Raw genomic sequence first — 13,483 nt, forward strand, 5'->3', positions numbered from 1 at the left:
CCCGGGACATCCTGGAGCACCCGGCAGAGCCCGGGACATCCCAGGACATTCTGGAGCACCCGGCAGAGCCCGGGACATCCCAGGACATCCTGGAGCACCCCGGTACAGCTCCGGACATCCCGGGAATCCCAGTACAACTCAGGACATCCCGGGACATCCTGGAGCACCCCGAGCATCCCCCGGTACAGCCCGGGATATCCTGGAGCACCCGGCAGAGCCCGGGACACCCCGGGACATCCTGGAGCACCCCGGTACAGCCCCGGACACTCCAGTACAGCCCAGGACATCACAGTACATCTCAGGACATCCCGCGATATCCGGGTCACGCCGGTACAGCCCCGGACACCCCGGGACATCCCAGTACATCTCAGGACACCCCGGGACATTCGGGGTCACCCCGGTACAGCCCGGGACATGGCAGTACATCTCAGCACACCCCAAGACACGCGGGTCACCCCCGGACACCCCGGCACACACCAGGTCACCCCAAGCCCCTCCGAGCCATCCCGCTCCATCCCAGGTCGCCCCAGGCAGCCCGGTTCACGCCCGTCCCTCCGCCCGCGGTGCCTTCCCGGAGCGACACGGCCCTACCTTGTCGAGGACGCTGTCCCCTTCCAGCTGCCCCGCCTCATTGATGTTGCCGAAGAGGAACCCGGCCAGGGAGAAGGGCTCAGCGCGGCCGCCGTCCGCCTCCTCCTCGCTCTCCGAGTCCGACATCGCTGCCCGGCCCCGACCCGGAGGCGGAAGCGGCGGCGGGAGCGGCCCCGGGCCCGGTCCGGGAGCGCCGCCCCCCACAGCGCCCCCGCGCGGCCCCGCCCCGCGGCGCAGCAAGGACGCGCAGACGCTCCGCCCTTGCCAAAAATTCCTTTATTGCCTTTAGGAACCCTTTAGGAACCCTTTAGGGTCTGGCTTTCCACAGGAAAGAGCTGCCTTGAGCACACGTGCGGTACAAACAGCAGGGCGAGTTAATGCGACAGCCAGAGAGGTGAGGAAAGGTTTATTACAATGTAATTATGCATAATTTATATAAAAAATCCTTTAAAACTGTTAGATGTAATACAAATTATTTTATAGCATAAAATCAAGTTGCCAGTGTATGTATCAGTACCACACTTCAGAGTCTTAGGCTCCCACTGCTGATGGGTGGTCCTTGCTGCCCACTCTGGGGGTGGGGACCCCCCTGAGATCCATCCACTTCTTGGGATCAGCMCAAGCAGCACCAAGGTTTCTACAGAGTGAGGTTTAGCACCCGGAGACAAAGCACAGGGAGGCTCTTCTAGTTCAAATTTCATAGAAAYAGCTACAGCTGTAAACTGAAGGAAGCATTTCCACATCTAAGCACACCTCATGAACATCCTTTGGACACACAATTCCTGAACTGCTTCCTGCTACAGCTTCAGCTGTATTAAAAAAAAACAAAAAAAACAAAAAAAAACCCAAGTAGTTCAGAAATCATTCACAAAGCAAAGGTTAAAATCTGTGTCTTCACAGTGAGTCTCTTCTGTGAATTAAGACATACACACTCCATCCCTATTCAGTAACAAACTAAAGGACCTTGAACAGCTCAGGAAACCCTCACAGCTTAACTGAGTTTTCTGACCTGCCAAAACAAGACAAAATCCAGCCATGGGATTATGTGTAGTCTGTATTTGTCAACTGCCCACAGAAGAAAAATAAAGCATTGGAGAAACAGAACTGATTGTAAACTGAAGCACTGGACTACTTACAATAAAAGGCACCAAGAATTTTAGGGGAGGAGTGGGAAAGGAAGGAAGATCACAAAAGCAGAATGCCCACTGAATGGAAAAGCTCACTGGAATTCTCCTAAAGTTCAGCCTCATGAAAAGAAGAGGCTGGAGGAAACCAGCTCCCAGCCAGGACTTTTACTCCTGTCAGAAAGCGACAGAAATACAAAGCATCTAAATATCCAGGTACTCCAAAGTCAGTAAAAAAAAAAAATCTTTGATGGTTCAAAGTTCCTTCCCTGCTCATTTTCATCACTATCATGTAATTCTCCTCAGTACTGTTGTGCAATCCATTTACTAAGTAACCTACATGGGGATAAGGTGTTCTGGCRTAATGCAATCAACAGTGTAACCAAATCAAATAAAATTGATTAAGCAGTTGAATTTTATCGCACCATACTCTCTTCCAGTTCACACCAGGATGGCTGCTTGTGAGCCTACAGAAATGGAGGGGCAAGGGTTGTGCAATAATACTTGCTCACAAGATTTCTTCTCCACAAAATGCTTGTAATCCAGTTAAGAATAACCACAAAAGATGCAGGATTAAAAGATTTCAGTATGTAAAAAAGTAAAAACTTTTTAAAACAGTAGTAGCTTCAGTACAAAACTGCAAATATATGTAGCAAAAAAAAAAAAAAAAAAAAAAGTAGACTTTTAATTTCAGGCACCTCTTAAGACTAGTTCAAACATCACAGACTTTTTAAAGTACATTTCTGAATAAAGCAAAGGTTATGGGCTTGCACCGGGGTCACTAGACAGTTGATTTAGATCTGACCAGCATTAAAAGAAACCATGTGCACTGGCTTAAATAAATACATTTTAAACATGATAAAGTCTATTTACTCAGTTACTGAAATTTACCTACAGAAAAATAATCTTGAAATACAAGGCACAGAGTTAATTGCTGCCTGCAAATCCAGCCCACACTAAAGGCCTACAGCTAAAGCAAAGGCAGAACGTGGTAAGTAGAGGTTATCTCAGTGAATTCTCTACACCCTCACAGGCTTCAGGGCACTGCGGCAGGAACCACATCTGGAACAGCACTTCCTCTGCAAGTGCAAGAGACACAAAGACACTCCAGGCAATGGCACTTGGTGAAGAAAAATGTGCAGAGACTGTAGGCTTCTGCAAACATCCTGCAGAACGGGTGTTTTGGTACCGCCCGTGCTCAACGTTTGGTGCTGGTTCACTAAATACTGGTACCAGTATTTGGATTAACTGCAGTTTATAATCTATGCGTTGCAATTGGCTAAAGCAGCATCAAAAGGAGCATGTGTCAGATTAAAAAAACTGCAGTTAGTGTCAGCATCAGTTACACCAGCTGAAGAAAGGCACATCCTCTTCAAACAGTGGAAATTAGGGCACAAATATGACCATTTCTATCCAAATAGTGGCATTAGGGCACAAATACAAATGTTTCTATCCACCTGKTTTTTTTGCCAGCATCAGATAAAGCAAGGGCAAATTAACACAAGATCCCTAATAACCTTGTTGATGTGTTTTCTGTTATCTTGCTAAAACGAGGCACTTTTTTTTTCCTGACCAGAGTATACACCAGTGCGGTTTTGCATGTGTGGGAATCACAAGAAAGCAAGTTCTGAATGACCAATTGAGGCTGCAGCCAGACAAAGACAGCACTGTCAACTTCAGACAACAAAGCCCAGTCCAGCACCAGTGGTTTCACACAAAGTATCTTTGAAGCATGCTGCTTTCATGCCACGGAGCTGGAAGGTTGAGTCTAAGGAAGGGCTCATGCGCTCACTCCTCAGCTGGTCCCGGAACCACACATAAAGAACAGTGCACATCCTGAAAATAAAAGCCAGCTGCCACTTACTAGAGCTGCTAAAGAAGGTTAGAAGTATGTAAATAGAACTTCAGTTAAAAAGTGTTTATAATAACTGAGCATTTCAGGAGAGGAAAAAACTGCTCAGGTGATCCTATCCAGTGACTGGCTAACCGCTACAGACTGAACTGAAAACAGGAAGAGACACAGGTTCCTCTAAACAGAAACTCCAAATTATCTGTCAGTCGTCTCACAGAAAAACAACAAAGAAATTTGCCATAAAAATCTCAGATGGTGGCCCCAAGAACATTAGGAATTGACGTGATTAATTCCTCAAGAGCAAACAGGCTGCTGCCAAGTCTCTGGGATTACACTGAAAATCTCATTTTGAGAAGTGTCATCCCAAATACCTCAGTCAGCCGGAGAAGGGAACTGTTAAAACTTTATTCCCAGGGTGAAAAGTCTCTTTGGACAGTGACATAAAATCTCAGTTTAGAAGATTAATGGAAGACTTGGATCTAAACTACTCCTCCATTTCTCCACCTCAAAATCAGGAAAATCACTCATTTGAGTGAGTCATCATTATCCTAAGTTCCTTACATAAGGAGAAATCAGCTCCTGCTTCTATTAATAAATCATTGCAGGTATTCCCTGGGTCTTGCTCATTGCATTACCCATGCCTAATGCTAACTCTTCATACAATCAATCACAGTTCACTATAAGGTGAATCTCAGTAATATTTCAGGCATTTTGCAAGTAAACAAATTGTTTTCAAGTTTAAATTGACAAAAAAACTGGACAGCCAGACTTCTGTTTGTAAAACAAATTCAATCAGTAAATRAAGGATGGGAAAAGCAGCAGCTAACACTTAAAGCAAAGTTATCAAAATCTGTGCTTTTCAGCAAATCTAGCAACTGATAGCTATCTAGCAAAGAAGTGGCTTCAAAGAAGTCTCCTCTTTTATTTTCCTCCACTAAAATAATCAAGTGATCCCTGGAGAAGCTGGAGACTGGAACTTTAGAAATAAAGTAGGTATTTGACCTCTCAGCTGGAATAAAAAAACCTGTTCTGTTTCAGTTTCCCTGAAGCAATAAGACTGCAAGAATATTCGTTGTATAAATCATTTCTGCTTAGAGCTGTTAGTGCAAGATGCAAATCTTCAATTTAACTCGTTAAAAAGCCCTCCAAGATTCTAGTCAACTTCCAACATCCATCACCCAAGGCAACTACAATAAGACACATTTTCTTGTGTTCTTCTTTGTCACAGGATACAGAACTGCACGGACAGCTTCAGCAAACACCTCCCGAACACCCTCCTGATTCAATGCCGAGCACTCCAAATATTTGACTGCTCCAATTTGTTTAGCCAGTGAAGTCCCCTGCTGYGGGGTAGTGGGAGCCAAGCTCTGCTCTTTCAACTTTTTAACCGTTTCCAGGTCATTCCTCAAGTCTCTCTTCGTGCCCACTAAAAGGATGGGAACGTTTGGACAGTGGTGAGAAACTTCAGGGTGCCATTTGTGCCTGACATTTGCATAGGAAGAGGGGCTGCCAATGGAGAAACAGATGATGAAGACGTTAGTTTGGGGATAGGAGAGCGTGCGCAGGCGGTCGTACTCCTCCTGGCCCGCAGTGTCCCAGAGATTCAGGCTGACTGTCCGGCCATCCACGGTCATCTGGGCACTGTAGTTGTCAAACACAGTAGGGATGTACTCTTCTGGGAAGGCATTGGTGGTGTAGCTGATGAGCAGGCAAGTTTTTCCCACCGCGCCATCTCCGACGACCACGCACTTTATGGTCTGCATTCTTCACCCAGAAACAGWGTCCTGCACAAAGCAAAAAAGGGGTTAGGCAAGGCACACTCAGTGCTGGTCACTTTAAAMAGAAGCTTTAGCAAGTGTTTTTAATATAGCTGACCATTTCTTATCACATTCAGTGTCTCAGGCCATTCTGAAGAGCTCGGGGCTAGAAAGACAATAGTGAAATGGAGATGCAGTGAGTTGAGAGCTAAGTGACAATTGGCTGCATTCCAACCATGTAAGTACAAATTAGCCAAATTCCCACAGTCTTGCCTTACTGCCAGACTGYTTCCCACAGGCAAAAGGACGAGTTCCTTAGAGGCACCTGCAAGTGGAAAGGGATTGTGCCCCAGTAACAGGATAGTCTGTCATTTATAGATTCACACATCCACCTCTGTACACACACACACTCCAATACTCACACGTGTCTACACAGACTACTACCTAAACAGTTTACCACAAAGAAAGGTCCAAAAGTTATAAATAAAATCAAGATATTAATTTCTGGACTGCATTCCAACTGTTCACAATAATAATTCACTACATTCATATCAATCAGTCCTGAATAAACTTCATTATTTAGAGGATACCAGATAAAAGATTCAGAAAGTAGCATGTCCAAGGAAAGCTGTTCTCTGAAATATAACTAGCCATAGTAACCCAGATTAGAAACCAGAAAGAATTTTTCTAAAGAAGCCAAGAACAGATTACTCTCACTAATCACTGACACAACAAGCAGGATTTAACAGGCTTGAGCTACTTGGTGTCCTCTAAAAAATGAGCATGAGAAAAATACGTGCCCTAAAAGATCAGCAGTCAAACAGCTTTCCTGGGGAATTATTACACAGGYGATATTTGACATGTAGAGGTCTTCCATATCCCTTTCCTGAGAGGTGAAGAGTAGGTTTGCCAATCAAAATGATACAGTCTAAAATGCAATTAATTTTAAACTCACACCACATGAACAGAAAGAAGTTTGAAAATGGCATGGAACTAACTACGAGCAGTCATTTGTTGTACATTTCTTGTGTGCTGGAACTTCCACTGCTAGCCTGAACAAGAAGGAACTTGCATCTGCCTTCTCACCCAAATGCCTTTGAGGTACTATCAGTAATCTTCAACTTGCAACCAGCAGAAAATACCCTGCTTCAAACAGAAGAAAATAGTGGGAAGAACTTTTTAGCAGAGCCTGTTACAATAGGACAAGGGGCAATGGCTTTAAACTAGGAAAATACCGATTTAGATTAGCTATAAGGAAGAAGTTATTTACAGCGAGGGTGGTGAAACACTGGCACAGGCTGCCCCRAGAAMCTGTGGCTGCCCCATCCCTGGAAACATTCAAACTCACTGCAGGGGTGTTGGACCAGATGACCTTCAAAGGTTCTTTCCAACCTACACTATTCTGATTGCATATTCCATAAAGATCTCAGCTCCAACACCACCAAAGTAGCAAAGGGAATATAGCACAATGAGCAACTTCCTCTTCAAGATAATCCAAACAAACAAACAACTCATTTGCATTTAAGTCTCAGCTTTGTCCTTTTAGACAAAGTCTTTATCTGTATATCCACATGCTGCTGTGTTCCCACYGGGAGCACACAGTGATTCTTCTGGTCACTACAACACCCGGTGCTTAAGGAAGTATGGATGAATGTACACAGACACCATGGAAACCCCGGCAGCTGCTCCTGGTGAGAAGGAATCACCTTCTGCTGCTACTGCTGCCAAAACCTAGCTGGACTGCAGCACACAGAGCAGGTTTTAGCCCATTCCTGCACTTACATCAAATCACTGAAGTACCAGAACACACTGTGCCAGAAACCTTTATGGTGACCAACACCACTGCTCCCAGAGCAAAGGTTTTTTTTTCCCAAATAAGCTATCTGTGCAATGGGCAATTCAGATCTGTCAGTAACAAGTGACATCACAGAGACGGCAGAACTAAGCTGGACACATGCAACAAAAATTCAACTGTAGCAACAAAAGTCTCACGAAGAACRAGAGACACAAAGCCTTTTATGTGCCCAATTCCTAGTTTCGAACATAAACAAACTGTAAACACTTGTAAACAGATCTCTCTTCAAAACACAAGCCACAAGCTCCCCCAAGGATTTACACCCCTTAAATCTCTATGCACTTCTGTCCACAGCTCCCCACAGAACARCAGGGTATCCCCAAATTGCACCCCAGCCTGCACATGACTGGCACTGGCCAGAGGGTCATCACCCCAGCACCTTCCAGAATGGATAAACTCCAAAGCCACGTCTATCCCAGACCATCAGCAGCAAACACAACCTGATTCAAAACATCTAACTCAAAATGTGGAACTCAAAGATTACTTTGTWGGGGGTTTTGTTTCAGAGGTCATAAGATATTTCAATTTATAAATCGGTAATAAAGTAACAAAAAAAAAGCTTGRAAAATGAATGCTCTTTTCACGGCGCTAATACCTTGAATTACCTCAGTAAAGCTCGGATTTTAGGAGAGCAACACTTGCAATGGGAAATAACTCCATGCAAACCTGCCAAAGCATTGGCCAAAGTATTAACTACACAAACACAACTAAAGAGCTTGTAGGCTTTTAAGAGTGATTCTCTGAAAGGCCCCTTTAAAGGGGGTTGTCTGAGCTGAAAGGGATCGTGTGTGGCATATGCAATACGGAAAAACAAACACACGCCAGGATACACATGATTTGTATTGAGACACAAAATTTATCTAAATTAATCAAAAAATAAAGAGTAGAAAGAAGCTACTTGACTCCAGAAAACTGTATGTTGTGAGCAAAGGTAGTTTGGTTAAAGATTTACAAATGGAAGATAAAGGTTTTTTTAATATAAGTTACAACCAAGCAAACTAATATTAACTCCATCAGGTCTCTGCTATTAAATTCATGCTCTCAAGAGAGTACTGCTCTCTTTATTATGTATGAAGTCTCTATTTAGTTTTTCTTTTAAACAATTTGCCTAGCAATAAAACTCTCATAAGGTAGTAAACAGCTGGGGTTCAAATTTGCATGGAAAATTCTTCTAATTTCTTAAGCACCCATGAAGCTGGCACTGCATGCTATCTAAATACAAATATATATTGAAAAAAAAAGCATTCTCCAAAAACAAAATTACTAACAAACATTACCAACAGATGGAAAATTGCTTTAGGGTTGGTTCGGGGTTTTTTTAGTGACCTTCAAAAGAATTTTTGAGGAAACTTTAGAAAGAAAAACTCCACATACAACAAGAATTGAAAAAGAGAAAAATACAGATTAACACGTCAACACATCAAAAAAAAATTTAGAAACAGAAAGCTGGGCACAAGCTTCAAAGCCAAGTTGAAAGGTTATGTAGCAAGAGAAACAAGTGAACGGAAAATCTGAAGTAGTGAGAGGTAATCTGGGTTGCTTAGTCCTGCCAGAGAAAGGACTTCTATTACAGCTGAGGTTCTAACAGTTACAGCAGAATGGGAATAATTTTCAAATTAAATAATATTTTTTTTTAAAACCAACCAGCCAAAAAAAAAACCAACCCCAAACCAAATCACCCCACACAGAAGCGTTGTGTAAAAAACGTAGATAAGAGTTACTTGTATCTTGTCCATCAATGACTTTGAATTAGAAAACTGGCATTCCCTGTTTGAGTTAGTTTCAKTCTCAGAAGATGCTGCAAACTCTGACTTCACTGTCTGCACACCTGGCACTTCCTCTGGAATGTGCAAGATTTCAATCAACATGTCAAGACATCATCTGAAGAGCTGCTCCTGTTCTGACCTAATTAAGCATTTTCTGGAATCGTTAACGTGGACAGYTCGCTCTCCAGATGAACATTTGGGGAAATTCACTGCTTGGAACAWACTCACACACAGAGTAACTTTGTGTTGTGTCAAAACTTTTTGTGGGTGAGAAAAAACTTCTAAATCTTCCTCTCAACACTGCTGAAGGGAAGTTCCCTGTCTGTTGAGAGAAGGAGAATAGAGTGACAGAAACCAGAGAGGAAACAGGAACCTGAATTCTTCTGAAGCTTTCTAGATTTATGCTTTTTATACTTCCTGCACTTCTATAATCTCTTTGCAGAACTACTCTTTAGCAGGATATGCCTCTCCTTTTGCTATGTTAACATCAGATGTCTCTTTGCTAAGTGGATTTCAGCTTCGATAACGCTCTTTGATAAACTCACTCTCACTGAGTTTGTCAGGTCTTCCATATCTCTCTTAACAGTGTGGATAGGGCCAAAAAGGAGCAGAAAACTCCCYAGGAGTTCAGCTGAAATCTGCTGCATTGCACTGTGTCATTCTGCTCAGCCATCACACTTCATCAAGCCCTCGCTGTTCTGGTGGATGAGATCCTGCTTTACCAGGGGCAGGCAGAAGTTAAGAAATCGAAACGATTTAATTGCTCATCTTTCAGTAACACAAACTAGATCAGAGACGATTCACTCTGTCTGCCTCAAACATGAAGTCAGGCAGGAACTTTCAACAAAGAACTGGGTGGATAGGGCAGTTCTAAATATATCACACCATCCTCACCCATGTAAAGGAGTTAATTCACATGTGCAGCTTACCCACCAGGCCTAGCAGGGCAGAGAAAGGGGCTCTCAGCAATTTAATCAAGACTCTACTATCCCACAACGGCTCAGTTTACTCGCCATTGTTTCAGGCAAGTGCCAAAGGAATGGAGAAGTGCCAGGCTTTTAGAATGTGTGCCAAGAAAGAGCAAAAAAAGTTAAATAGGAGACCTCATCCCTCATATCCTTCAGCAATGAATGACCTACTTGGACTTCTCAGTGCCTCTCAAAGTTTTCACACCACTCACTGTCCTGCCATTTACCTGCAAGAGAAACAAAACTGCAACAGTCTGAATGGCACCAGACGGGGAAAAAATATCCACTAGGGCAGGCAGATTTCAGCAGCACAGTGGGAACCGTGCAGTCCACCACCCAAGCTCCWCATGAACAACAGAATTGAAGAGGCTTGCTCTCTGCAGAGCTCTCTGCCTGGAAATTCAGCTCCCAAGCACACAACAGGAGTGTAAATCTCACTGGTTGTTCTTTCAGTGCCAATGCTAGAAAGCCCTTTATACCTTTCAATGCAAACAGATGTTTCAAGGAAAATAAAAGAAACCCCTCAACACTTTTCAAATAATATTTAAAAATAATATTTTTAAAGCCTCTATCCCTGGCAAATGGGCTGACACTGGTTTATTGATTTAAAGATTTTCTTCAGAGATGAAACACATGTAAGCTTTATCATGTAAACAATATTTCTTGTGGAACTACAGTGAAAATAAGGTCTTCTGCATCAGGTATTTGGGCAACTCAACCACACAAACCTCTTACAAGAGCCACTCGTACTCCAGATTTTATAGGAGAGCAATTATATTAGTGACCAAACATCAAAGACCTTAAATTCTATGAATCCAAGATATTGAATGGATAATTAGTATTTCCAAAGGGCATTGATGGAATGCTCATGGAACAGATGCACAGTTGATGAAATAACACAGTGACAAGGTGCAGCTGCACAGCTCACAGGAACTAAAAACTAAGACATCAGTGATACCTCAATCCCCAGTGCATGAATGTGACACATAGCCTATCATAATCAAAAGTTGCAGAGTATTAAAATCGGATTTTCCTCCTGCAACCACATGCAGAGGCAGGGATTCATCAAGACAGACATCAAGGTCTTAAACTTTCACAGTTTATTTGAACACAAGTGACCCTGTGATGGTGAGCTCAGTAAAGGTGTAAGAACAGGAGCCAGGGCTGCAGGGTTCTGTGCCCACATCCACTGACTCACCTCCTGGGTGATACAAGCATTGCACAGGTCCTGGGGGTCACAGTCAGTTCACAAAAAGTTATTAACAATGTCCTTCCCACCTTTCATGGATTCTGACAAAGCCTTAGTCACTACTGCTGGCTAAAAGAGACAAACAGTACCTYAGACATAAGGTTTTGTGAAGAGGCGTATTAAGCACGTTGCAGGATGAACRATAAATCCAGTTTAAGCATCCTTGATTCCTATTTGAGGTAAAAAGAAGAAAAAAAAAATTTGTTAGTATGTCTATCATCTTTTGTCACCTGGCATTTGCTGGCACTCTCAGCTGTAACAAAGCCACKGTTGTATCTAAAGGGCAATGTTACAGCAGGAAAATCTAAGCTTCTTTCCAAGAGAAAAAAAAAAGTCCCTCTACACTTTTTATTGGTCTGCATTTCTCTAATTGCTCCTCCTCCACCCCGAAATTTCACGGGGGGGAGGGAGGGTGAGATTTAATAAAAAATAAAAACAGAAACAAAAAAACAAAGAAAAACCAAACAAAATCCAACCGAAACCCCAAACAAAATCAAACAAAAAACCCCCAAATTAAAACAGAAAAATTCAAAACACAGAAACCAAACCAAACAAATAAACAAAAACACAAACAAAAATAAACAAAAATTAACTTGCTCAATCAATCCCAAGTTTTCTCAAAAGTATCTTTAAAGAGTTTTGGTATGACTAAGACAGGAGTTAAAGCATTCACTCTGTGTATTTTACCATGGTTCGTGTACTACAATACTGCAACAATTGCCAAGTCTCATTTGCATCAACTATTCCAATTCCAAAATGTGAGCAAAAGTCACCAGAGTTAAGGAGTCGCTCAGCAGCCCATCAGATCTACACACACAGGCATGCAAAGTRAAAAAATACTCCCTGTAAAGGTATGAATCTTTACATGACACCAGACTGAGAGAGAACACTTTGGACCCCAAAAGAATCACAGCCTCAATGCATAAACAAATCAAACCACACATTCAGTTTCCTCCTGCTAATTGCAAACTGCATATTTTACTCTTTTTCCCGGATCTCTGTAAAGTTTCTTCTAGGAAGAACATCTAAAAGCTTTTTTTTTATGGAAATATTAAGCCTAAATGTGAAACACGTCTCATAATCGTAAGTTCCATGTAGAAAAACTGCTGTGCTGCTGAACAGTGGCAAACTCTCTCTAAAGTATGCCTTCAAGTGATGTATTTTGCATCCTACACGGAAGAGAACACGAGCTTTTTAAAAATCAAAAAACAAGCTTGAGGCAAAGAGCTAATGATGCTGCCACGAGAAGTGCTGCATCCCAGGACACATGCTGCAAGCATAAGGCATACATAAAGAACATTTAAGTAAAAGCTTTTTTTTTTAACTCAGAGTAATTATGGTGGAAGTCACAAGTGCTTATAAAAAGTAAACAGATACCGATTACTCACCGGTTCTTAAAAAAAAAAAAATTAAAAAAAAAACCCAGAAAACAACACGGGGGAAAAAGCAGAGAGACGTTCAGTACAAATAAAAAGCAGCATTGCTTCTCGGGGTTTGAGGTCAAGCAGGAACTMAGTGCAGGTTAGAAAACTGAAAGTTCAAGGCCCTCTAGAAGAGAACAATTAAGCTGATGAAGGGGAGCTCTGTGGCAGCTGCTAAATGAGACAATACCTGTGACTCCTGGCACCCCTCAGAGTGTTTTAGGTCACTACGTTGCATTACTCTTCCTGAGAGAGCACTTTGCCGGCTTTTTGAGAATAAATCCAACCTTCCTGTCCTTATGTATCCCTGACTCTCAGCCCTGACACAAGAACCCTTTCCAGAGGCTAACTCATCCTGTGCCAACCTTTTATGACACTCGCTGGGAGCAGAGGTCGCCTTAAATTTATCGCGGTGCCCCTGATAGGGATTAGCATCAGCCTGGCGCAACAACAGCCCGGCCCAACCTTCGCACAGCGCGGAAGGGGGAAGAGCACGACCTGCCCTGCCACGGGGCCATGCCCGCTCCCCGCACATCCCTGAGTGAAAAAGGGCGAGAAAGGCTCACTCCAAACCCTTCCCCAGCATCCCTGGGCCCCCCGACGAGCACATTCACCCCCGCACACACCGCCCGGTGAAGAWGCCGGGACGCGCATCCCACTGCCCAGAACCTCCGGACACGGAGGAGCCAGCAGGGCCCGCGGCTGGGGCTGAGGAGCCGCCGGTACTCCCGAGCTGCCCTGCCCTGCCCCGGAGCCGGCGGGACAGGTGCCGCAACAGGCTCTCCCGGGACGGGACCCGCACCGCCCGGGCCGGCAGAGGCCGCGGCCGCGCCCCGCTGTCAGCGCGGAGGATGTTCCGGCACCGCCGGGCGGGAACACACGCGGCCACGCGCGGGGCCC

General features: G+C 43.7%; 2 protein-coding genes across 7 annotated transcripts in view; both read right to left on the reverse strand.

Annotated features, from left to right (window-relative positions):
• TAF1 (TATA-box binding protein associated factor 1) overlaps nt 1–751 on the reverse strand; it is a 28,806-nt gene extending 28,055 nt beyond the window's left edge. For all 4 annotated transcript variants that reach the window (XM_057372585.1, XM_057372584.1, XM_057372582.1 and 1 more), the window contains exon 1: nt 592–751. In XM_057372585.1, the coding sequence (XP_057228568.1) occupies nt 592–717 (126 nt within the window). In that variant the 5' untranslated portion in view covers nt 718–751. The remainder of the gene's footprint in view (nt 1–591) is intronic.
• A 662-nt stretch (nt 752–1,413) lies between these two features.
• The window catches only part of LOC130577336 (rho-related GTP-binding protein RhoG-like), a 123,205-nt gene continuing 111,135 nt past the window's right edge, over nt 1,414–13,483 (reverse strand). Inside the window, exons 1-4 of one of the 3 annotated variants that reach the window (XM_057372607.1) lie at nt 13,210–13,290; nt 11,252–11,332; nt 10,085–10,140; nt 1,414–5,351 (exon numbers count right to left, since the gene is read on the reverse strand). In XM_057372607.1, the coding sequence (XP_057228590.1) occupies nt 4,755–5,330 (576 nt within the window). In that variant the 5' untranslated portion in view covers nt 5,331–5,351; nt 10,085–10,140; nt 11,252–11,332; nt 13,210–13,290 and the 3' untranslated portion in view covers nt 1,414–4,754. Of the gene's footprint in view, nt 5,352–10,084; nt 10,141–11,251; nt 11,333–12,773; nt 13,121–13,209; nt 13,291–13,483 lie in introns of those variants that run through there. The other 2 variants (XM_057372605.1, XM_057372608.1) reach the window with 2 other exon arrangements.

Source organism: Malurus melanocephalus, unplaced genomic scaffold (genome assembly GCF_030028575.1).
Source record: "Malurus melanocephalus ecotype Western Australia unplaced genomic scaffold, MMel_1.1 scaffold_174, whole genome shotgun sequence".
Taxonomy (NCBI): Eukaryota; Metazoa; Chordata; class Aves; order Passeriformes; family Maluridae; genus Malurus; species Malurus melanocephalus.